Raw genomic sequence first — 27,074 nt, 5'->3', positions numbered from 1 at the left:
TGGTCATGTGTTTGATGCAGCATGTTGTTCTTGAACAGTGCCAGAACTACTACGCACAATCTGCATTTTGTCAATATGTAGAGCAAGCTCTCATGCATCACAAACTGTGGTTGTGACCCAAATTCCTGACAGTCTTTGTCAGCTGCTTGTGCTCTCTGCCACTTTGTTAAACGTTTGTCTAGCACATTTAGCACTGCAACTTTCCTACTTAGCACATTGGAATTTGTGTGCTACTTACGTGGTGTGTGGTACACTTCATAATCAGACTCCCTGAGTTTGAGTGCCTATCTTTTTAACCTACTCAACAGTTCTTTAAGCTTCAACAGTCATTTTTATGAAGCATGGTCTCTTAAACTTACATCCATACAAATAGTAATAAAAATATGCTATCCCACATATCACTGTCAACATCGCTTTTTCCTTAGTGAAGTAGTTACGCTCAGCTTTGTTCATTTGCCTTGACCCTCATGCTACTGTTCCTGACCACTGATCTTCTGGTTCAAAGTACAACCAAATGCTCCATTGCTGATGTCACAGGAGAGGATAAATTACTTCTGAAAATCAGGGAAGACCAGTAAAAGGTCAGACACAAATGCTGTTTCAGTGCCTCAAACACTGTTTGAAATTCTGCTGACCACTGGAATTTCATGCATTTTCTCAACAATTGATCCAAAGGTTCTGTAGTCTGTGTAAAATTTTTTACACATTTGCAATAACAGTAGTATAAATCCAGGACTGGTAGTAGTCGTTCTCTTGTTTGTGGCACTGTGAAGTTCGAGATTGCTTCTGTTAGTTCAAGATCAGTTTGAACACCTTTCCTGCTAATTACATGTCCAAGATAATTTACCTGTGTTTGCACAAAGTGGCTCTTGTCTATGTTAATCATGTGTAGATTGTAGCCTGCCGAGTATGTCTTCCATGCGTTTCACGTGCTCAGGCATATCCTTCAAAAATATGATGATATTTTCGAAATATAATGTGCAAGTTTTTGGCTTTCACCCATTGTAGAACACCATCTAACAACCTTTGGAATATGGAAGGTGCATTTTTCAGCCCTAATGGCATCTGTTTATACTGTTAATGTCTCCACTGTTCTGTAAAATCGGTCTTTGCTCTATCCTCTCAAACTACCTCCAGCTGGTGCTGCCTGCTTCTCACAAGTAAACCGTCTCTCATTTGATACCAGTTTGCTGGAAACCCATACATTTTCTGAAAGCTTATGTCATTAGTAGAAAAACTGTGGAATCTTAGGGGCAGAGGGACAAGCATTTAGGACCTATTGGACCCACAAAGTATCTTTCAAGTGTTGGAAACATGACATCAAAAGTCGCTAAAATGCATGTTTCATGTATTTATATCAACTAATAATATGGTAAGAAGTTAGAGATCTCAACATAAAGGAAGAAACAACTCACTGGAAACAAACAATATACACTGGGATGCTGAAAATGTGACTATTACAAGACACAATCAAGGTGCAATTCAGCAAATAAACAGTGAGACAAGCAGAAGGACAGTTCATAATGGGCACATTTTAGAAAAGCAGTAGTCTCACACTCTGCACACTCACCATTTGTCTGTGAATCAAAGCAGTAATCCAGTGGTGCAATCAACATTCCTCATTCAAGTATCTGCCATTACAAAAAGCGTACTTAGTAAAGTTCTTGGAACAAGGAGTGCCGAACTCATACAGGCAAAAGGACTGCAAGGCCAGAAAACTATCATGATGCCAAATGTGTTACTGTGCCTCGATAATGATTATGTCCATTAGGTAATGAACAAAAGATTTGTGGTGTCTGAAAAATGAATATCCAGAGGCCAGATCCTTCCTGTACATCCTTGTGGTACCAGTCTTTTTTGCAGGACTTTACCATCAGTTACTTCAGAAGCAAACTACATGTGATCTTTTTTAGAACACTATCAAGCCACTAAAAGCAGAATTTTCTTCCTGTTATCAGGTGTACCTGGCCAAAATAAGTCATGATAGAACAGTTTGAGATCTGCTTTTGATGTGCTCACTGTTTTTCCAGCATATGATCTTATATATCGAGGATCTACTGGCTTTGACAGTCAGAATTTTCCAGATGGCTCAGATACAAGCACATACATTGGCTGCAATATTTTGCCTTCCATTGAGACCACAGGCATAATCATTAAACTGTGCTGTGTTGCAGAGACTGATCCAACAACAGTGTGAACAACTGTTGTTCCTCTGGTTGTCAGGATTTTATGACTGTGTAACTCTTTGTCAAATCTGCTCTGATCAGCATTGAAGACATGTGTCAGTGGAAAGTTTTCTGTAACGATGATGTTGCGAATCTTCACAACAAAATCATTGCATGCCTGTGACAAACTTTCCTCCTTATCCTGCCAACCCTGCTGACTGTGTGGGTTATTGCTCTGTCAACAATGTTATTCTGCTTCTTGAAGCAATATACCCAGGAATCAAAAGCTTTAAAATCAGTTGTATTTTGCAGATACACCACTATCCACATTTGAAACATCTGGTCATGAATAATTGCTCCTTCTGTTTCCTTCTCTTTTAATTTCTGCAGGACAGCCTGACTGATTTTTGGGAAGGATAGAGTATTTATAATTTTTACCCACCAGGTTAGCCGAGAGAGCTAATGCACTGCTTCCTGGACTCAGGTAGACACACCAGCCTGAATATAGTTTTTGTGTGGTTTTGCACATCCCAATAGGTGAATACCAGGCTGGTCCCCATGTCCCACCTCAGCTGCACGACTCGCAGACATTTGAAAAATGTTCGCACTATTTCATGATTTACATTAGGCGCAAATAGCTGGGGCACACTGATTCCATCCTGTGGGGTGTCAGGTGGCGACAGGAAGGGCATCCATCCACCCCTTCTATTAACCATGCCAAATCCAATCGTAAACATGCCGACCCTGCAAAAACTGTGGAACAGAGGCACAAGCAAAAGAAGAAGAAGAAGAAGATGGAGTATTCATTTTATTCTCCAAATTGTACAGAATGTTCATTTTCTAAATTTTCTTGAACTGATTCATTACTGATGCATGCAACAGACATTTTGTCTGAGTATCTGTTGGACCACCATGTTTTTGTCTTTTGGGTGAAGACACATACTCAGATGCCAATGAACTCGAAGTAGAGGGAGGCAACTGTTGTGACGAGCGTTGCTGTTCCTTATTGACACCATCATCTCCGAAGTCCATTTGCTCATCCCATTCTTCTCCATCGCCTCCAGCAAATCCTAACATGCAGATCTCCTCCACTATCTCCATATCATTTTACAGGAGAGTAGTTATGTGTTTTATCATCTCCAATACCTGGATGTTTGGAGACCGATTCCTTGTTCTGAATTGGGAGACCAAGGCAGCTGCAATGATCCATCTGCAATGTAAGAAGTACTGTTAGTACTTGACAGCAACATATAGGAACATACAAGAAATAGAGACATCGTGATAGGAATATGTCCATCTATACACACTTTACTGATACTTTATGGGTCCTATAGCACCTAAATGCTTTTCCCTCTGCCCCTAAGATTTCACAGTTTTTCTACTTGTGACATAGGCTTTCAGAAAATATATGGGTTCCCAGCAAACCAGTATCAAAGAAGAGAGGGTTTATATGTCTCATCCATTATTGTAAAATACTGGCACTGCCCTAGGTTGTCCAATGTTTCCATACTATTGGGAACTGGATATACATCTGTCATATTCTTTGCATTTAGTTAGTGGTAACTGCAATACTTCCTGCAACCATCTGTTAATTTTTTTGGCATGACAACAACATCTGCACCACATGGGCTACCACTGTACTCTATAATACCTTCTGCTAACTGCTGATCTATAAACTTATCCATTATGGGTTAAATATGCCTCACTATGTGGTGCAGCTTCCTATAAACCAGTGCATTGTTATGTGTAGGTATACAGTGCTTGGCAACTGGCATTGTTGTTACAGGTCCCTTTGTGTTAAATAAATCCTCAAACAATAGTAACTAAACTACCATTGCCTGCTAATTGCTGCCTTGCAAGTGACCCACCTTTTCTCGAAATGCTGCTGCATCGACATTTTGCTTGTGGCTCTGGTGATCATCTGACCCATCAATATCTTCCTTATCTGTTATCTTCAATGTGAAAATTATTAGGCCCTTCAGTAGACTAACCATGTCCATACTGATGCTACCCAAGCTTACAGGAATCACAAACTCACCGTTAATATTACTTATGCATGCTACACTTCTATGCACAAAGCAGTGCATTCTATCTAACTCTTCATTTCCCTTTAGTGGCTCTGCCACATATAATGCTGCTCACAGCAAATTGGTATCAACAGAAACTCATACTAACTTCCCCATACCTGCTGGTATTTTATCATGAGAGCCAATCTTTAGCGCATGCATTTGTAGTTTAGTTGGCAACTCCATCCTGAAGGGTGCACCTTGCAACTTTGTCTCACTTGCAGTTGTATCCCACAATGAAAAAAAATTCCCACTGAATTCTACTGTATACTGCAAAAGATCAATTTTGGCGTGATGTCTGTCAAGAAAATCTGGCCCAAGAACTACTGAGTACCCTTCACCTACATATGGTAACATTTCCATATACTCCCAGAAGTCCCAAATTTCGCTAGTGTAACTGAGGAACATCACACTCAATTACTCTAAACTGTAATTGTTGGGAATCCAGAAGGATGGTGTAGTTTATATTCAATCAGAAAGATTCCCAGCAATTAGTAATAAAATGATATTTATTAAATATGAAGAAATACTCAACTTAAATGTTGCTTCTTCTTGTGAAATGTCCAGCACAGTTAGATATTTGAAATTATTGCAAGTCCTCTAAGATATTAAAGCCCTGTCACTGTGCCTCTGAGTGATGCCTACACAGTGTCCAGGGCTGACCTACAATGCCTAAGGAGCCTAAATCTCAGAGATGATGAAAGAACACTCCAGCTTGTAGACTTGGCAGTAACTGGAGACTGTACACCACTCAGCACACTGAAGGGAACAGTCCACCATAGCTCAATGCTCTGGTATTTAATGGGGCATCAACCAGTTGCTATCCACACATGTGATGCCCATGGGTGGGCAGCTGTAGCCCCTGTGGTTCGTACTGCCAACCCATACGGCTGCTGCGCTATGAGTGTTTTGTGCACAGATTATCAATTCTGGTGTGGTACCCTCTGAAGTCATGAGTACTGTGACCACAGTTATCACCCTTTCCACACAATTTATAATGTGGAGGATCCATTCTCCTCCTGTGTATGAGGACCAGACTGATGATGTTCTTTGCCTTCTACACAACATGACAAGCAACATTCCATCTGTGCATCTATTTGTGCAATTTTATGTCCTATTGAGAATGCTTTCCAATGGTCAAAGCACTCCTGTTTGTGTTTAATGACTGCTTCTGTTGCAATTGCTTTCCCTTTCTATTCTTCCCACAATCCTGTGCTCAAGTGCCCAGTTTGGCCACACTTATAAACATTCAGGTTACTGACACTGCTTCTGTATGTGACCTTCACAGAAAAACACAGTGACCCATACTTGTTCTAGTTGTAACATCAACTGCTTCTAGTTGCACCGTGACCCCAAGACACTCAGCTAAATCCCCAGAATTTTCCATTCTTACTCTGTGTGACATTTTTGTGGAACTACCATGCAGAAAAACATCCAAAGCTCTACTTCCAGCTTCCCACAGCCAGACTCTATCTACATCCACATTTTGTGTCAGCTAGTATTTCTGCACATTGATCCTCTGGATCCTGTCCAGAAAGGTTTCTACCGACATCTTATATTTCCTTTGCCAAGGTTCTCAATTTTTCCTGGAAATGGTTAGTACTGTTCTGTTTTTGATAATGTTGTCATAATCCATCAGCTAACTTCTGGAATGTCTCTGTCTTACTGAGAACTTTTTGGTACAATACAAGTGTCTTTGCTTTGCCTGTTAGTTGTACACTGAAGAACAAAAGAAATACGTACACCTGCCTAATAATGTATAGGGCCCCTGTGAGGTGGAGATCTCTTTTAAACAGCACGTTGCAAGGAATTCCAGATATGCTCAATAATGTTCATGTCTGGGGAGTTTGGGGGACAGCGGTAGTGTTTAAACTTAGAAGAGTGTTCTTGGAGCCAATCTGTACCAGTTCTGGACTTGTGGGGTGTCACATTGTCCTGCTGGAATTGCTGAAGTCCATCGGAATGTGCAATGGACATGAATGAATGCAGGTGATCAGACAGGATGCTGACATATGTGTCACCTATCAGAGTCATATCTCGACATATCAGGGGTGCCATATCACTCCAACTGCACACGCCCCACACAATTACAGAGGATTCATGAGGTTGTCCCTGTACCTGTACACATCCATCCACTTAATACAATTTGAAATGAGATGTATTTGGATGCAACATGTTTCCAGTCATCAACAGTACAATGCCGGTGTTGGCAGGCCCAGACAAGGCATATAGCTTTGTGTTGTGCAGTCATCAAGGGTATACGATTGGGCCTTTGGCTCCAAAAGCCCATATTGATGATGTTTTGTTGAACAGTTCGCACGCTGACACTTGTTAATGGGCCAGCACTGAAAACTGCAGCAATTAGTAGAAGGGTTGCACTTCTCTCATGTTGAATGATTCTCTTCATTCGTCATTGGTCCCATTTTTGTAGGCCATAGTGATGTTGGAGATTTGATGTTTTACTGTTTTCCTGATATTTACGGTACACTCATGAAATGGTCATACTGGAAAATCCTCACTTCATTGCTACCTCTGAGATGCTGTGTCCCATTGCTCATGCACTGACTATAACACCACATTCAAACTCACTTAAATCTTGATAACCTCCCATTGTAGCAGCAGTAACTGAACTAACAACTGCGCCAGAAAGTTTTTGTCTTATATAGACGTCGCCAACCACAGTGCCGTATTCTGCCTGTTTACATATCTCTGTATTTGAATACACATATACCAGTTTCTTTGGTGCTACAGTGTAAAATAGTCACATGGAGAGTAATCATGTCTGACCAACCACTCATAGTGTTGGTAGCCCTAACATTTTCAATGAATGCCATTATGTTCTCTCCTGACTTGCCAGAAAAAGGCGTTATTAATGTAACTGCTGAATGATCGAAAGAGGAATGGGAGGGTGTACACCCTACTGTCTTGGCTTCCTCAGACCCTGATTGTAAGTGCTGAACTACAGCTTGTAAAACTTCAACCTGCCTACGTAACTCCTACTTTTCCTGCTGATGCTGTGAATTTAACCCAAACAATACCTGTACATGCTCCATCAAAGGAGCAACAGTCTTACCAGTGGTAGCAGAACATGTCAGGTATTTTCCATAATTTACTACTGACATTTTTAACAACAAAAATAAAAATATAAACTGTACCTCCAACACACAAACAATTATTACACAGTAATCCTCCTGGAAAATCATCACCCAATGAGATGCCCAAATCATCTACAAGTATTACATACAAATTGCATGGCCTTGGTACATGGTGGCTCTGCTGAGAAAGGTTACAAATCTGAACCCAAACTGGTGTAAAATTTCTGTAACATTGCCTTTAAACTGTGACAAATCCAAGGGCTTGTGTGGTTTGACAAATGACACTTTACAGCTGCTACTGATGATGCTGAAAATTGGAACAACTAAAAACAACTGGATAAATACTCTCCAAAGATCTTCAATTAAGAAAAAGTTCACTCACCACAACATTTTACACTGGTACTGCTAGATAGTGCCTTAGACATAGCTTTTCTGCCACCAAAGACTTGAAGTGACAGCCAATTCTGATACCAGTTGTAGCGACCCAGGACTGGGGTCAAGTTGTGATTAGGAAGTTCAGCAAAGAGTCAGGATGAGTGTTCCAGTGCACAATGATAAAGTGTTATCTGTAATAACATTTTCTGGTCAAGCAGAGTTTGCACAGTTATAACTGTCTGCAGAGGTGCATGCGGCAGCTGCTCACAGGTGCATGCGTGGTGAAAGAATGCTGACATCTCATCAGCGAGTCATGATATCACTGCCGCAGGTCAGTGGCATGGTTGTATGCTGTGCTGGCAATGGTAAGGGGGAGGGGGGTGAAGGAGGCACAGCCCACCAAGACATACTGTGATGACCTAGAGTGACTACCATTTCAGTGCTCTCAAAGAAAGCGCATCATGCGCTCAGGTGATGGCTATCAACTGTGGTCTGGGATGCCAGTTAACATGAAGATTAGAACCCTGTCACTACCAGGGATTTTCCAAGAGTGCAACAGATGCTCATGAACTGACCAGGGGGCAGCACAGTTGTGCCTTGCCTGGAATGTGCGAATACGGCAGCTCGCAGATCATCCATTATGATTCAGTAGTGGAGAGGGGCTGACTGCTCACTAGTCCTCTCATCTGCAGTGTACCAATAGGCAGCAGTGGCAGACCACGTCTGCAATATGCATCAGGTTGCATTCCTCTCAGTGTTGAAGTTAGCAAGCAGGTATTAGGGTGGCCCATCAATGATCAGCATGTTGTGGTTTCACTGAAATGCAACAGCCTATCATTCTCCCTGGTTCTAGTGATGCAGACAGATTTGCAGCATGACATAATGTGTTCTTGAGCTCTGAAAGCCTCTGCATCTATGACATAGTGTCTCTGGTTGTATAAACATATTTTTCCCTGTTTATCAGACCCAGCAACACTCCATGCTTTACTGTGGTAATTTCAGTGATTCTGGATCACTGAGCTCAGTTCTTTCTGTCTACATTTGACTTTGCAGTGGCGCTTGGTTAATGAAATTAAATAGTGTTGCCTCACAGCGCCTTGTTAACTGGCACAGCATTGCTTGAATTTCAGTTACCCTGTTCCTGGGTCTGTTGCATCAGCAGTTTGTCATGTTGATGTAGGTTTTGGCACACCAGCCTAGTGCTAACTTTCTCTGTTCTGAGCTTGCCTGTTAGAACTTTAATAACATTTTAAGTCTACCCAATAAAATTATTCTGCTTAGCAACATTGTTATTAGTAGCAACAGCAGCAGTAACAACAGTAGTAGTAGTTACAAGGTAAACACATTTTGAAATAGAAGCTATTGGAAACTAATAGAAATTTACATTTTCAAGGCAGGTGAAATTATTCAAAAATTAGAGGAATGCAGTTCATTTCATTTTGTTTCAATGTACAAGTTGGTGGACAACTGATGAAGTATGGTTTAATTGTCCACATATTATATATATAGTTCTAAAAATACAAGGTGTTTCTAATTAAACTTTTGCGATTTAAGATAGCACCCACGAAAAACCAGTGATTGTAGGACAATGATACTTTGTGGAAACACTTGTAAGGACACCTTTAAGAGAAATAACAAATAAATAATTGAAGGAAACATATTTTAATATCCAAATGAGAGGGTATCATTTGTTAATGGCATACCATCTTGGCATTCCGGGTTCAAACACTGCTCAATGTATTCACCATCTTCATCCATTTCAGCCTGGAACTGCTCTATACATAACATTTCACAATTGTTTGCAGCACTTTTTGAACAGTCAACTATGGACTGTTTAGCTGTCATGACACATCTCCTGCAGAGCATGAAGATGGCACATTGCATCCAGCACTCCAATCACGCCAACAGTAACTTCTTCAACAGTTTGTGGTGCAATTGACCATTGATATCTCCTAGGAGCAATTCCCAAGTCACCAGTTAATACAAACTTCCATATCATGTTCTTCAACCCTGGTACAGAGAGAGAACCTCTCCATATGTGTTGATACTCATGAAGAGCAGTAGTACTATTACTGTTGTTTTGACAAAACAGCGTTATGTGTAAAGCCCTGCTTACCTTGTCTAGACCCGTGTTGACTGTCTGCAACACTGATGCTTGTGTTTAAGTCCTACATCACTGTACTGGCATCAGCACCTAATGCAAAGTCATGACACTAACATTACTAACAATGCAAATCCTGCAGCACACAGTTTGAACATCAACCGTATAAAGTTTGCTATGCATGTAGTAAAAGTTTTCTGTCTACACTACCTGAAATAATGACATTTTAATTATAAACACCCTGTATATAGCATTTTATTCACCATAAAATTCTGTTCCTGAAGAATTAACAATATATTCCAAACTGCTTTAATATATTATACAACACTTAAAAGTGTAAATGTGAAATATTTACAAATGCTGTGAAAATACAATCTAACAACTACAGAAAAACTGTAGAAAATGGTGGAAACTGCATATGGTGATCAATATTTCTTCATGTGATTCTAAACTCAATGAACTAACTGAAGTATCAAACAAAAAACATTTTATGCGATTGCAGGCTATTTCAGCTATGAAATCTTCACAAGTTATCAGTTGAGTGGCATCGTCTTCTAGTTGCAACACTTCAATGGATTGCATATCCATCATCTTCAGGCAAAATGTTGAACTATGAAGGCTGTACTACTGCGGCTACAAAGGTGCGTGACAGACAGCATCCTGACATTTCGCCTGAAGATGATGGATACGCAATCCATTGAAATGTTGCGACTACCAGACGACGCCACTTGGCAGATAGCCTGTGAAAAAACATTTTGTGTTTCTTGGTACATTATCCTCTACATTCAACATTCTACCCTACTGTTACCATATTGTCATTAGATACATTCAGATCTTGTTTCAAATGATTTTCAATGTCTCAATGTATTATTGCCATTATTTTACTATTCATTGATTGATTTTGATTTGGTCCCATTTGATTGAATTTTGTACAAAGTGAGTACTTGTAATATAGGACAAGTCAACTTAAACCTATTTTCTTACAATATTTAACCTATTTATTACAATTTAATACATCAAAGTGGCAATACTTATAATAACGTTGCATACATTTTTCACTCATTTTTTAGCTCCTGAAAAATTTACATACTACATTATACTCATATTTTCATTTTTCTCTCAGTTCTCAAGTTATTTACATATCATAATATGTTCAGTTAGTTACAGTACCTCTATAACTTTAATAGTAGCATTTTCATTCATTGATAATATAATCTTCTATATTATAAAATTCTTTTTCCATTAAATAATCCTTTACAAGTTTTTGAAATGTCGTTTTGCACACATTGTCCTGCAAACTCTTTGAAAGGCATTTTATAAGTTTGACACCCAAGTAGGGAGGACCTTTTTCAGCAACTCTCAATCAGTGTTGTATACTTCTCAGCTGGCCTTTATTTTTTGTTTCATATGTATGAACATCTGCATTTCTTTCTAGTACTGCATTGCCTTTTATTAATGATATTCTTGTTTTGTTAAAGTATAGATATGGAAATGTCAGTATTTTTAGACTATGGAAAACAGTTCTGCATGAGTCTCTTTGTTTCTTGTGTGAGATGGTCCTAATAGTTTTTTCCCCATTGTAAATATTCTTTTTGTATTGTTGCTGCTGGAGTTTTCCCAATCCCCAAACAGTAATTCCATATTATAGGCATGGCTCAAATAGAGTATGGTACACTGCACATGGAAGCTCCTTGTTGGCCTCAAGTACAAGCTGTTTCATAACAAATATTGCAGTGCTTAATTTACAGCAAACATTATCTATATGTTGACTTCACTGGAGTTTATTGTCAACTGTAATCTGCAAAAATGTAATAGTGGTAACTTCTTCCAGTCTTGTTTCAGCTATGAATATATCTATGTGTTCTTCCTTTTCTCTATTTGTGAACATAATGAACATTGTCTTTTTTATATTTCAAATTAAGTCTTTTGTATAAGCCACTGTGCTGTGTTATTTATCGACATAAACACACTTCTTTCCAGTGCTTTCAGATTTTTTTCTACATTCATTAGTGTCATATCATCTGCATATAATATTTTTTTTTATATTTCTCACTGACATCAATATTGTATACAAATAGGTAGAACAGAAATGGACCAAGTACAGAACATTGAGGCACTCCATACTTAATATTTCTGATTTCAGATCTGCATCCAGTTTCTGTTTCCACATACTGCTTTCTGTTGCTGATGTATTATTTTACCCCTTAGCTGCATGTCCACAAATACCATAGCTTTCAATTTTATTTTTCAATAAGTGTAGTATGGGTGATTGTGTCAAACACTTTAGCCAAATCCAGAAACATAGCAGATACAGATTTTCTTTTGTCTAACGCATCTATAATGGATTCTGTTAGGCTTGATATGGCAGTTTCTGTAGATTTGTCTTTTTGGAAACCATGTTGTGCTGGAATCAGAATACTGTGTTTCTCCAGGAATGTGGTCAATCTGCTACGCATAAGCATCTCTAGTATTTTTGAGAAACCAGAGGTTAAAGACACTGGTCTGTAGTTATTTGGATCATTTTTGTCTCCTTTCTTAAATATTGGTACTACTTTGCGTTTTTTAATTTTTCTGGGAATACTCCTCTAAATCAGTAATTTGCAATATCCAAAAGAGATTTGCTTATTTTTTCATTCACATGTTTTATTAAATAATTTTTAGTTCATCATCTCCTGCAGACTTTTTGGGTTTTAATTTCTGGTTTATTTTTATGAGTTCTGTTTTTGTGACTTGTTCCAGAAACACTGAGTGGGATGGATGTTTAGTATATTAGCGATTTTTTCCATCTGTAACTATGTTGTCATCCATTCTCATTGACTTAATAAAATTGCTATTTTTTACACTTTCACTGTTGATTATATCCCATGTTGTTTTACTTTTTTGATTTGAATTTGCTAAAGCTCTGTTGACTGAAATGGCTTTTGCTTCTCTTATTAATTGCCTATACTTCTTCTGATATTGTTTATATTTCTTCATATTCCATGCTTGTCTGAGTTCCGTCGCTCTTGTCCTGAATTCAACTATTTCTTTGGTAATCCATTTCTTACTGTGATCCTGCTTTTTCTGATAGGCTGCTTTGTGGAAGACCATGAAAGTGATGCATTAGTGTGTTACGAAATGCATCATACTTCTCATTTGTATCTTGTGCTTGCATTGATTTGGTCCATTCTTTTTTCCTCAGTGTTGTTTTGAAAATGTTTATGTTTTGTACATTGATAATCTTGACGTCTTTCTTATCTTGCATTTCTTCTGTTTTTGAGCTCCTATTTATGTGAATGTGAATTATTAACCCATGATGGTCAGAGATTGGTGTCTGTAGAACTTTTGCTTCACATTTACTATTTTCATTATTTGTGTTTATGTTGTCAATGATGGTCTGACTATGATCAATTACTCTTGTAGATACATCTATTATCATTTTCATGTCACACTGTAATAATGTCTCTTTCAGTTTTTGTTATGGTTTTGATTCTTTACCTATATCTATGTTACAGTCTCCACATATTACATCTTTCATTTTACTTATTATTAGGCTGCTAAGTTCTGCTTCATTTAGTGCATGCTTACTGATGCATTATATATCTGGTTGTGTTTCACTCAGGCCCACTTACACTTCAAGGTTTTTGTTGCCTAAGTACTGAGTATTTTGGTACAAGATTTTAATGTTTTTGTTCTCTTTATGAGTCCTGGGTTGCTGAATATATGTTGTAGTTGTAGCTTGGTATGTGACGATGCTGTATTCATTATTATTTATCTTGCCCTTCTTCTCTTTTGTTGGCTGTGGAATAAAAAATCTTTTGATAAATAGTGGGGAACTGCTTGTGCTCTCTTCCAAGTCCACATTGGTTTCCTTTCTACTTGCTGAACTTTTGAAATTGTTGGTTGTATGCTTTTATGGGAACGGGATACAATTATCGGTTGAATGCAATAACTATCCCCATTAAATTCCACATAGAGATATACGAGGGCTATCCACAAAGTACATTACGTTTTGGTATTAAAAATAAATAAAGTATTGGAAATTTTTTTTATTATATACAGATGAAAGCCACACTTAAATACTACTTTTCTACATAGTTGCCATTTAAATTAAGGCACTTATCGTAGCGATGGACAAGCTTGGAAATTCCTTCAGCATAAAATTCGGCCGCCTGCCCCTTCAACCATGTGGTTAATCAGTAACCCAGCAGAAATATGATATTTGTGGATTTCCTGGAAAGAGGCACTACAATAAATTCTCAAAGGTATTGCCAAACTCTGCACAACCTCAGAAGAACAGGGGAAAGTTGGGCTCAAAGATCTTGCTGATTCACGACAACGCCCGGGCCCACACGGCAAATGCCACTCATGAAGTTCTCGAATCTTTTAAGTGGGAGTTGTTTCCTCATCCGCCGTACAGTCCCGACCTGGCACCGAGCGATGTCCACTTATTCCCAGCAATGAAGAAGTGGTTGGCTATGCAGCGTTTTGATGACAACGCACAGCTTCAAGAAGAGGTAACCACGTGGTTGAAGGTGCAGGCGGCCGAATTTTACGACAAAGGAATTTCCAAGCTCGTCCATCGCTACGATAAGTGCCTTAATTTGAATGGCAACTATGTAGAAAAGTAGTATTGAAGTGTGGCTTTCATCTGTATATAATAAAAAAAATTCCAATACTTTATTTATTTTTAATTCCAAAACGTAATGTACTTCGTGGATAGCCCTCGTATATCGCAGTAAGTCATATATGTGTACACAATTTGTGATACAGAACAGAACTAAAAACTAACATGGAGGCTCGGCAGAGCACTCTGAATCCAAAGATAGTGTTAATCATGGTCGATACGACCTATCAACACTGCACAATGCCTCCCCCCCACCCCACCCCTGCCCCCTGCAGTACAGAGTATCACCGGTGAGGCTTGTGCAGAGGTCATGTGGGTGTCGGTGTCGGTAGTAGTCATGCGAGTTGGTAGGCGCACAACCGGGGTTTCTATCTTGGTCAAGGCAGAGTGAAGAGGCAGAGTGACTGGCGGCAGGTTCACCTCATAGTCGGTCAACCAGCGGGGGTGGACAATGCATCAACTGGCCCGAGAGCAGGCATGTGGAATGGCCTGTGGTGTGGTGCAGGTGCGTCTGCCCTGTGAGATGAACGTGCGGATGTCTGATGGGTCGCACTCACAGGGAGGGACAGGCTATGCACCACACTGACATTTACCTGCCCGTTGGATGGCAAGGCCGCGGTGTCTGTTAGGAGCCTGAGCACACGGTCATCGAAGGTGATGATCAACATGTCATCCAAGTGGTGTGGTGGCATGTTGCAGCACAGGTTGAATGTGGGAGAGCGAGTCTCCGCAGATGGTGAAGTGGTGGTGAAACCTGCACATGGAGTGGATGGTGACATGCCTGGAAAACCTGCGAATGGCGACAATGAATCATGGGTTGGAGAAAACAGCGGCATGGGATGAGACAAAGGATTTTCATGCTCCACAGCAGAAAAGTCATCAGGAGGGTTCGACTGAGATGGCAGAGGGGTATCAGAGTCCATGAAAGCAGGTTTCAGCTTGTGCAATGAAACAGTTTGAGGACGATCTTTAACCATAATGTCAAACGTTGTCTCACCCTGTCAGAGTACTTTAAAGGGGCCAAGGTAGGGTGATTGCAGGGGCTGTCTAATGGAATCATCCATGAGCATAACATGGGAGCAAGTGTTGGTGCGGTTGGCATGTAAGTGTCTGGCAGGGAATGGCTGATAGGTGGGTGTAGCCGTGCATGTTTTAAGTGAGTGCGCATGCGAGTAATGAAATCTGGGGAGGGGTAAAATCCTCGGGTGGTTGAGGCAGGATAAGTTCCCCTGGTAGGACTGTGTTCTCCCCGAAAATGAATTCAGAGATGGTTCCCTGTAAGCCTGGTTTAAAGGTTGAACGGAGACCGAGTAACACCCATGGGAGCGCCTCAGACCAGAGGTAGTCGTGGCACCTGAGCCATTGCTTTGCGGGTGGTAGGCTGTTGTATGAATTTTTTTTAATGCCACAGATGTTACATAAAATTGTGAACAGGGCAGACTCAAACTGCCGACCTTGGTCGGAGGTGATGGTGGTCGGGCAACCAAACCTGGCAATCCATGAGGAGACGAAACCCTTGGCCACGGTTTCAGCAGTGATGTTGGGTAAAGGAACAGCTTCCACCCAGCAAGACATGTGGTCGATTGTGGAGAGAATATATATGTGGCCCTCCGACAGTGGTAGTGTATTGATAAGGTTGATATGTACATGATGAAATCGTCCTTGCGGAATGTCAAACTTGCCTAATGGGGGGGGTGGTTGGCGGCTGATTTTGTTGCCTTGACAGGGGACGCAGCTGTGTGCCCAGGTCTGACTGTACCATTTAATATTTTTACAAACAAAACGCTCAGATATGAGCCATGTAGTGGGGCGGACGCCAGTGTGAGCAAAGTTATGCAAGGTGTCAGAGGCTTGCCGGTGCAATGCGGGCAGCAGCAATGGCTGCAGGGTGCTGGTAGAAAAATCTCACCACACCTCGTCCAAAATGCCAGGGAACTTGGCTTTGGTAAACACAAGAGATGTTTGAGGATCCATGAGGAGAGCTTGAGATTCCTCATCGGAGGCCTGGAGAGCAGCCAGGTTGGATAAGAGACTAAATCAAAGTGTCAGAAACGCCGAGGGAGTGGGTCCTCAGGAGGGTTGCAGAAAGCATCTGCTAGTGGTTTGTGATTGGTGAGGATGAAGAAAGAGCAGCCCTCAATGTCGGGACAAAGGTGTTTGCGGCTTCATAGACCACCAGAAGTTCCCTATCAAAAGCAGAATATTTCTTCTGAGCTGTAGACGGTTTTTTAGAGAAGAAATGAAGGGGAGAAACCATGTCACCCTTGCGTTGCTGTAGTACTGCCCCCAACGCGATGTCGCTGACGTCCATAGTGATGAACAACTTGGCCAACAGGTCGGAATGGGCAAGTGTCATGGTGTGAGCTAAGGAAGTTTTTAGAGCCCTGAAGGCCTCCACCATAGGTTCAGTCAAGAGAACTGGTTTAAGGCCTGAAGTCTGTATTCCCAACAGCGAGTCTGTCAGCAGGGCCTGCACAGTGGCAGCAGAAGGCAGATCCCGACGGTAGTAATTTATTGTACCCAAGAAATGTCGGAGTTCTTTGTAAGTAGCCACAGGTGGCAGTGAAGTGATGGCCTGCACACGGGATTTGGGAGGCCGTATCCCAAGGTTGAGCCTAATAGGGGGGCCAGCAGTGGTAATTATCTTGTGTGTCGTTCCATCAATGAGGGAAGAAACTGAGAACTGCACACGAGGCTGAGTAACATGACAGAGTAATGTGACAGAGGACTGGTGCAATTGGAATTTCTCCTTGTTGACCTCAAAACCATTGGAGTTCAAGGTCTGGAGGACCTTGTATAAATGATTTTCATGTTCCTCAGCCGAGTTGCTGAAAATGAATATGTCATCTGGATATGTAAAGCAAAACTCGAACTGTCGTAAGATTGAGTCGATGAAATGTTGCCATGTTTGTGCCACATTTTTCAGGCTGAACGGCATGAAGTTGTATTGGAACAAACTGAGCAGCTTGATAATAGCTGTATTTGGAATGTCTTCCAGCGCTACAGGAATCTGGTGATAGGCACATTTACAGTCAATCACACTGAAGATTGTGGCACCTGATAACATATGAGTGATTCGGAAAGAACTGTTGTGTTTGGGGATGAGGGGAATCAATGAAGACCAGTTGCTGTCCAACGGTTGTAGAATACCTGCCTCCAAAAGTTCGTTAATTTGTTGCCGGGCTGCATGCAACTTAATGGGGTTGAGGTGTCTAACCTTGTGCCTAATAGGAGGGCTGGCAGTGGTAATTATCTTTTGTGTCATTCCATCAGTGATGGAAGAAACTGAGAAGTGCACACGAGACTGAGTAACATCCTGACATGAAGTTTTTGAACAAGTGGGGTGCGACGAGGCGTAACCATTAGCGTGGGTGGGAAAAGGCAGCACAAAAGTCACATGCCTATTACGTGAGCATGGCGTGTGCTTGTTTGGAAAGGTCAGCTGCACACGCAGCAGGGAGTGGGTCAGGACGCGCAGCGACTGTCTGTTGTCAGCCTTGCCTTGGGTAACTGGTGCAGGCGAGAGAGGCATTGGCATCGCACGGGGAACAGCGATGGCCGCCGAGTCATGTGGTTGGCACGTGAGAGAGGGGGAATGTTTATCAACATGTGGGGCAGCTGCGTGCGCAGTGGCATGGTTGTATCGCACATGCGACTGTCATTAGAAACACTGAAATATGAAATGAAATGATCATATGGCATTGTTGGCCAGGAGGCCCCAATCGGGGAAGTTCAGCCGCCGTATTGCAAGTCCTTTTTAGTTGACACCACTTCGGCGACTTGCGGGTCAATGATGATGAAATGATGATGAAGAACACACAACACCCAGTCATCACGAGGCAGAGATAATCCCTGACCCCACCGGGAATCGAACCTGGGACCCCATGCACCGGAAGCGAGAATGCTACCGCAAGACCACGAGCTGCGGACATTAGAAGCACTGTTTGAAACACATGGCACTGAATGTGGTGAGCACGTCAGAGGTGCGGTGTCTGCCGGATGCGAATCGTCCCACACAATTAATGTTTTTGGTCTAACTTGCTGAGTGTCCAAGCAGGTGTCTGCTGGAGAAACAAGGTTAGGTGGTGGCACTGTGGACTGCACTTTCAGCAGTGAGGTACGAGCTGTGACGAGCTCATTGTAAGTGTGTGCTATTCATTGTTTCAGCTCATCGTTTTCCCGGTGGAGTTGTGCCGCTGAGTTGTATTCTGACAGTAGGTTAGTGACGCAGGTCACAATGTCGCCCATGAGGGCAGAGCTCTCGCGTACTAACAGAAAGAGAATGTGGAACATAATTGCAGGAGCACAGTATCTGAGTGTTAGTGGTAGGGTGTAGCACCGAGCCCTGAACCACGTTCGGATAGAGTTTTTAATGGGACAAAAAATCCGTACCGAGAATTGGTTCATCAATGTTGGCAATGTAGAAAGTCCATGGAAAACACAGATAAGGAAATAGGTGCAACATAACTTTGACAGAGTCTGATAGACATGTCAGCATCAGCACCAGTGTTGACTAGGAAAACAAGCCATGACAAAATGTCATTCACGAATAAACGACCGCTCGGCTGGGTGGACAAGTGGAGAGAGTGCAATGTATGGGGATGCCTGTGAGGTTCCCTCCAGGACTCGGCGTCTTTTAAGTCCTGTGGTTGGCTTGGGTGCTGGCAGGGTAACCAGCACTTCTTAGCATTATCGCTGAAAACCGTGTGGAACCAGCAGTATGGATGAGCCGGATGTGGTGCTGCTGGTGACTGCGACAGGGGAGGTGGCTTGTCCTCGTCGATTTGTTCTGGCATTTATACTGGCACATATGGTGCATGGGTGATCCTGGAATGTTCGGACGGTGGAGAGAGCGAGCGGATACTGCCAGGTTGTGTAGAAAGCGTGGATGGGGAGCAAGCTCTGCCTCTGCCAGCAGACGGCCGGTAAACAGGAGGAGTTGTGCTGACCAGTGGTGAGTGGTGAGCTGGTTGGTGTTGTTGTAGCAATGCATACAGTTGGTCTGCGATGTGGAATGAGAGCCGATTGACTCAAAGGAGTGCAGTAGCAGGTGAATCTGTAGGTCAGTAGGCAATTTGGTGGACCATACCGCCCACAGAGTGACATCCTGCATTGTGTGCTCACTCATGGTGCCAGAGTTGTGATGGAGTTTGGCCCCCCCAGGTGTTTCTCGTACAAGATCCTGATAATTAATTCTTGTGTTGAGCAGGCGAGTCGGTCCATGATCGTTTTCTTCGTGAACTCCTACTTCGGTGGAGGCGGTGGTGAGAGGAGTAGATCACAAATTAAGTCTGAGTGATCATGGATGTGTGTGACAAGACACAGGAAATCAGAGTTGTCATCAGACACATGATGCATCTCGAAAAGATGCTCAACAAGTGCTAACCATGATACATGGTTGTCCTCATATAAAGGAGGCAGCTTCGGCAGATGACCAGGGGGAGGGGATGGAGGCGGCTTCGGTGTCCCTTGGAAAACCAGCTGGTCCATGGTAGGAGAGGCCATACAGCAGACCGGCACAATATATGGAGGCGTGTTACTGGCAAGCACATCCGTAGCAACGGTGGGTTGCATTGTTCTTGACGTGTCACGAAAACACGACGCAGCTGGCACGGTTGTTGGTACCGTGGGAATGAGTGGTTGTGCAATACGTGCGGGGGTCCTGTAAACTGGGCCGGAGATTACAGGTACTGAATTGAATTGACCCACCCCGGACATAACGCGGAAGGTCAGCGCGGCAGACACAGGTGGTGCTGTGGGAGAGGCAAGCAGCTGAGCAACCAACCCTGCGAATGCGGGAGGGTGGTGGGGTGGGGGGTGGGGGGGTTACTCATATGACCAAAGTTTAAGTTCTTCTTAAGTGAGCATGGAGAATTGTGTGCACTAAAATGTTCTTGATTAGTTTGCCAATGAGGCAAAACCGTAACTGGTCGTGGTTGATAGTGGCCGGGTGCATTTTGCAATAATGATAGTGCTGCCCATGGCACGACAGCAGCTGTTGTTGCGGTCTGTTGGGAGTCAAAGTATGTGTGTGAATGTACATCACTTTGAGCATTATACGATCGATCAGTAGGTACACAGTTCTGAATATTATTCACTTCACACTTTACATGTTGGCGAGCACAGTCTAGCAACACGAAAACCGAGTCCATTGTTTGTGTTAGTGGCATAGCACTCGACCATTGTAGAGTGACAAAGTTTGAAGTTAAAGTGGCTGGAGATCACGAATCACTGTGAATTAATGTAGCATCAGTCATTGTCGAAGGAATGAAGACATCCAGCGATCATTGTTGTGCTTCCAAATCTTCGAACAAAGCATTGGGTGAGGTAGCCATGGCATCGTGCACATAACCTGTTGATTTACAACACCCGGCACGGAAGTCGCGGAAGACGTAGAAACTTCGGGGTCACCAGTATGGGAACGGGATACGATTATTGGTTGAATGCAATAACTATCCCCATTAAATTCCACATAGAGATATATTTCACAGTAAGTCATACACGTCTACACAGCTTGCAATACAGAACAGAACTAAAAACTAACATGGAGGCTTGGCAGAGCAATCAGAGTCCAAAGATGGTGTTAATCAGGGTCAATACGACCTATCAAAGCCACGCTTTGATGTATTTCACAGTCTTTTTGAGGTGCTGTGTGCGATGGTTCCTTTATTACATTTAATCCACTATCAGTTGTTTCTGTTGACGCATTTTGATCTTTCTGTTTTTTGTTGTTTGAAAATTTAAATGGTTGTTAATAACAAGTTTAACATGAGAGTAAATTAGTGTGAAGCTGTTGTCAGCATGCCTAGTTGCTCACATGAAGTTTCAAAATAAACAGTACTCATTTTGAGCCCATCTCTGTGGCCAAGGTCACTAACGCATATTTCTGTGGTGGCACTCAGCCAGGGGTAAGCTGGTTTGAATCCAGGTAGTAAAAATTTTCACTGCCAGTATTTTTCTGGCAATGGGAAGAGAGACGTGGTGGCATAAAGTTTCTGATCAACAGGCCTTGCGCCAGTATCCTGGTTTAAATACCAAACCGCTCTGCAGTGTCTTATGAAGTGATGGCATGTTGATGGTGATATGTCTTTTGGATGGGGCAGTCAAGCTTGGCGGTTCCCTTGGTGCTGTTCACAAGGTTTCACACTCTCCCTTCTCTCGTCATCATCATTGTATTACACAAACATTGCATTACACTGCACACACACGAATGCATACACACAAGACATACATGTAGTATTACAAATATTGTAATGAAGCATGCTGCAAATAAATAAATAAAAAAAGGCTCATTATACTTAGTGCACTTTTTAGGCAATGGGCACCTTATTCCTAAATGTACAACTGCCCCAGAATATTATTATCTCTTCCATTTAATTGACAATGAAATGCATATTAATGTATTGTATTTTAATTTCCAAAATCAGTAATCATAAGCAGAGCAAATGTCCCTTAACTAAAGTGTGTAATAAATTATCAGTGTATGCAAATCCAAAAAATTTTGACCCTTAAGTGTTACATATTTCTGTTCTCCCATGTTTAACTATTACTGTTGAAATTTCTTCCTGCCTTGTACAGAACTGTATGAACTATTTTCTCCTAGTCAATTTACAGAAAACAAATTTCATGTACTTTCTCCTTGTGTTGGTGCAAATCTCTTGTGAACTTGATTACAAAAGTTGCATCATCATCATCATCAAAGCAAATTATTTATGCTTTATCAATATAATATGAGAGCACATTTGTATAGGATAAGAACATTAGTGGGCCCAGCATCAAATCCTGTGGTCTGCCAATTCCCAGTCAGAGATCAAATCCTTAATTGTAGTGACAAAGCTGTCTTACATGAGACCCTGCTGTCTATCAGCTAATCATGAAATAAATGACTTATGAACTGTTCCTTCAGTGTCATCAGAGTTTTAGTTCCAGCAAAACAATGTTGGGGTCAGGTTGGATTCCACTGAAGCCATTGTGCATACCACCTGTGATGTAATTCCAACAGGAAGTAAGTCAGCAATCACTCATAATTCGATCTGTACTCTATTGCAAACCTAGACTTCATGAGTGCTTATGAAGTGCGTAACAAATGCACAAGTTATTACACATTTTGAATTAAGTTATGCACATGTGTGTGTGTGTGTGTGTGTGTGTGTGTGTGTGTGTGTGTGTGTGTGTGTGTGAGTGAGTGTGTGTGATAGAGACAGAGGGGGCAACGGGAAGGGAGGGAGAAGGGGAGGGAGAGGGTGGGAGGAGTTTCACTTCCATCTACAATTCCTATGGCATGCAAACATTTTGTGTGTATTTCTATTCTTATGCAGAAAGTAACCCGTCCAATTGTTTATAACATGCAGTATTACATGATGAGTATAACATACTACAATGTTTGTAAAAATTTAGAAACCTAAATGAATACTTATGACTGAAGTGAATGCTCTATCTTAGTTGTGCTGCATTACAATACACAAATGAGTAAGATTACAGAAGTATTCATGACCTCCAATTCTGAGAACCCCTTACTTTGCAAAGCCCCCCATACAAGCCTTGGGAGTCTTGTGGCATGTGTTTTAAATAATATGTGTTTGAAATAACGTCTACAGTTGTTAGAGGCCTATCACAAACCTACTGCTGATCAACAATATCTCAGCCATGTCCTATGGGTGACATTACAGGTGTTTGCATTTGTCAGGGCAGTGATATTAACTTTCATTCTTTGAAGAATGTCATATATGGCTTGCCATTGTCCTGCTGAAACATGACACATGAAATTGCCTGAAGGAGTGGCAGTACAATGAATTCTAAAACTACCATGCTGTAGTGATCATTGTTATGGAGTCTAATTCACATGCTGAATTTAATGGCATCATCAACCTTGTTGTTTTTCTATTAACCCACTCAACATTGCAGGCTGGATAATTAGCATTGTGTAAGCTTGTAACATGTACACAACCTTCCTTGCATGACAGGTTCAGGTAACACTTTAGATGTACATGTATGGTCCATCATGGCCATGAATAAAAGGTGGTCACCAGATGTTGCTCCTCACTGCAGAATGTGGCCTTTTCTCTACTCTAGCTCTGCATTTGAATGCCTGGTACATATCAAAATTTCACAGTGTGACAGACACATTTCCCAGAGACCAGTCGTTCTCGGTCATTTGAACTCACTACTTGTTTGTACTGTGGCCTTTGAAATTGACAAGGCATATTAGTGCATGCTTTCACATTGAACTTTGTTAAATAACTATTCATTTATTGAGTTTGGTGTAAGAATTGAATCTCTGATCACAAAAGTGATAGTTCTGTACATTACCTCTCTGAAATCTAAATCACTTATTGCTGGTGAGCTGTTCTACACATCCTCAAGTTGTGACTGCTTTCCGTTATTATTTATGGTTGCACCAATTTCCATAAATATTAAAATATCCACCATCCATCCAAAAAAATTCTGAGGCTAATTTTCTTCCTGGTTTGTAAGCAATGTCAGCATAGTAATTATGATGGCAGCTTGAACAATCAACTGTGAACAACAGGTTACCTTTTGTGAGGCAATGATACAACTGTCTCATGAATCAGTCCTGAGAATATCACTCACCAGTTGTCAAATGTGTGATATATTTACCACAACATGTTATAGTACTACATTATCCCCTTATCAAGTGCCTGAAGAGTCTATGTCATTAGGCACAACTGGCCCTTTTGAGAGTGTGATGTGCCAATGTGAGATGTTCATCGAAGAGTTTTATGTTTGACAATGCATATTTGCTGCTGGATTTTTACATTTGATGCTGCCTAATGGCACAAATTCTTTAAGCTCTTAATAATGGGATAACATAGCCCCAAACATGGTGTGTTAAATACATCACACATTTGACAACTGGTGCCCAACATTCTCAGTTTCATAAAAGATGTACTATTGATCAGTCAGCTGTGAGCAGGCAGTGTTAAGTAGTTGATGTGTGACCACAGTGAGTCAATGCTGTTGTGCCACAAATCACAATGGAGTAACATCTCTAAATCATTGTCCAGAATGTTTTGGAGTATGTGCAAAGTTAATCCACACACATTGACTCCCAAACAAAAAACAGTGATGCATGGACGCCAGCCACAACATGGCTGAAATGCAAAATGCAAACAATTATTTTCTAGAAAAAATCATCACAGGTGATGAGGCTTGGCGTTATCAATCTGAACCTACCACAAAATATCAAAATGCAGAAATTCACATGAAGGGTCAATAGTTTGATGACATAACAAACATTCAAGTCAGTGTGATATGTGAGTTGAGAAACATCCAAAAGAATGACTTTTCAAGCAGTTGCACTTGGTCATATGAATGTTCTGTGCTTTGTACTCAACTGTAGGGAGACTATGTAGAACACCTGAAGCATTAAAACCATCATCTTAACATTTCTTTATTTTTTATTAATTCTGCCTCAAAAGTTTTTGGGCTGATGGGATGTGAAGAAGGAATATTTAACTCTCATTATCTTTACACAAATATGTCACTAATCTCTTAAGGCAGTTCCACTGATGTTTCTGTTCTTCACAGTAAGCAATAATAATAATAATAGTAATTTGTGATCAGATTGATGACTGTGGACCTGATAAGATTAAGTGCAACAAAAATAGGAAGAGAAGTAAGTGAATGTTACCCAGAAAAATTTCATTTGTTTCAGGGCTCTGTTCACTTGGCAACACTCCTACGAGAATCTCCAATCCACCAGCTTGCCTTAAAAATAGAACCTCGTGGTACACTGTACTTACGCTTGAGGCATACTGATCCTCACCAGACTTTTAAACGGCGTGGCCCTGTTGGCCTGCACTTACTCGGCCGTCCTGGAGGCAAAGTTCTGTCTGGAGCAACTTCAGGAGCTCTGTTTGGAGCAGATCTGGAGACAGTTGTTAACCGAGAAAATCTAACAGGTGGTGTGCCTGGTGGTGTAGCTACAAGCGTGACAATTGCCACACAAGCAAGTTCATCAGTTCCCATAATCATCCGGCGATGTGTGGAGGAAGTAGAGAGAAGAGGTCTAGATATCATTGGTAAGTTATATGTTACATGTTATACAATGTATATTTCAGTCTGGTAATTTCTATGTGTATTTCAGTCTGGTAATTTAGTCTTCTGCTCTGAAATAATACATTAGAATTATCAGTAGCCATACAAATGGGACATTCAAGACAAGTTCAATTTTAAAAACTGCCCTCTTGCTACCTGTAATAGACCAAGTGAACATGCCCCCCCCCCCCTTTACCTCCCCCTACTCAAGTGGAATATGCCTTGCTGCTTTTCTTCCTGTGCAGTTATTCTCTTCTTCTTCCTCCTCCTCCTCCTCCTCCTCTTCCTACTCCTCCTTCTTCTTCTTCATTCTCTTTGGTCTTCATCCCATATCTACTCAGGGCTGGTCTGTTATTTGGCATGTTAGTGGTATAGAGTGGCCTGGTTCCCTTCCTATTGCCACCCCCTGCCTGGGTCAGAAAGTGTATACCACAATTGTCTGCATCTAATATTACCCCACATGAAAGTATGGGAATGTTTTCCAAAATTTTGTAAATCATGTAACTTAGGAGGGGCATAGCTATGAAGCCAGTATTTACCTAGTTGCACATTGGAAACTATCTAAAAACCTCATCCAGGCTGCACAGTATATGCCTTCATCCTTAATCTGCTGCGCAAATTCAATCCAGGGCTGGTGTGCTTACACAAAGCCTGAAAAAGTGGCATGCTAATGTGTGTGGCTGTTTTGGTGGATCTTCATTTACTTTCCTAATATTATTTAATAACATAAGCATGAGTACCATTACAAACGTGACGTGAATTTATAAAATATTCTCATATTTCAATCTTTGTCATGCCATGCAAATCATGTGTGAGATTTACACCTTTATTGTTTCAAGTAACTACTAATCTTCAAAGTTGGCCATGATAATTGTGGTACTGGGATTAGAATGACTCCTTACCCTCTTCCTTAAAACCCACATCCTTTCGTCTTTCCCTCTCCTTCCCTCTTTCCTGATGAAGCAACCTTGGGTTGTGAAAGCCTGAAATTTGTGTTTGTGTTAGCGTGTTTTTTATTGTCTCTATCAACATACCAACGCTTTCTCGTTTGGTAAGTTACAGCATCTTTCTTTTTATATATATTTTTCCTACGTGGAGGTCTTTAAATATGTCTGCTTGTGTCTGTATATGTGTGGATGGATATGTGTGTGTGTGCGCGAGTGTATACCCGTCCTTTTTTCCCCCTAAGGTAAGTCTTTCCGCTCCCGGGATTGGAATGACTCCTTACCCTCTCCCTTAAAACCCACATCCTTTCGTCTTTCCCTCTCCTTCCCTCTTTCCTGATGAGGCAACAGTTTGTTGCGAAAGCTTGAATTTTGTGTGTGTGTTTGTGTTTGTTTGTGTGTCTATCGACCTGCCAGCGTTTTCGTTCGGTAAGTCACATCATCTTTGTTTTTATATATATATATATATATATATATATATATATATATATATATATATATATATATATATATATATATATATATGCAGAGTGTATCTAACTCAACAAATTCAGGTGTCCAAAGGGGTTCAACTTAGACCAGCTTGGCCACTGACGCACTGAGTTCTGTCTTCAAACTGGTACAAAGGCCAAGAAGGTCAGTGGGGAGTGCAGTAGTTCATGCT

At 41.3% G+C, this 27,074-nt stretch overlaps 1 protein-coding gene across 1 annotated transcript in view; it reads left to right on the top strand.

Annotated features, from left to right (window-relative positions):
* Window positions 1-27,074, top strand: part of LOC126249701 (rho GTPase-activating protein 100F) — a 405,508-nt gene that overhangs the window by 225,711 nt on the left and 152,723 nt on the right. Inside the window, exon 13 of the mRNA XM_049951380.1 lies at window positions 25,084-25,450. Within this exon, the coding sequence (XP_049807337.1) occupies window positions 25,084-25,450 (367 nt within the window). The remainder of the gene's footprint in view (window positions 1-25,083; window positions 25,451-27,074) is intronic.

Source organism: Schistocerca nitens, chromosome 3 (genome assembly GCF_023898315.1).
Source record: "Schistocerca nitens isolate TAMUIC-IGC-003100 chromosome 3, iqSchNite1.1, whole genome shotgun sequence".
Classification (NCBI taxonomy): domain Eukaryota; kingdom Metazoa; phylum Arthropoda; class Insecta; order Orthoptera; family Acrididae; genus Schistocerca; species Schistocerca nitens.
This window is presented reverse-complemented; position numbering and strand designations above follow the sequence as displayed.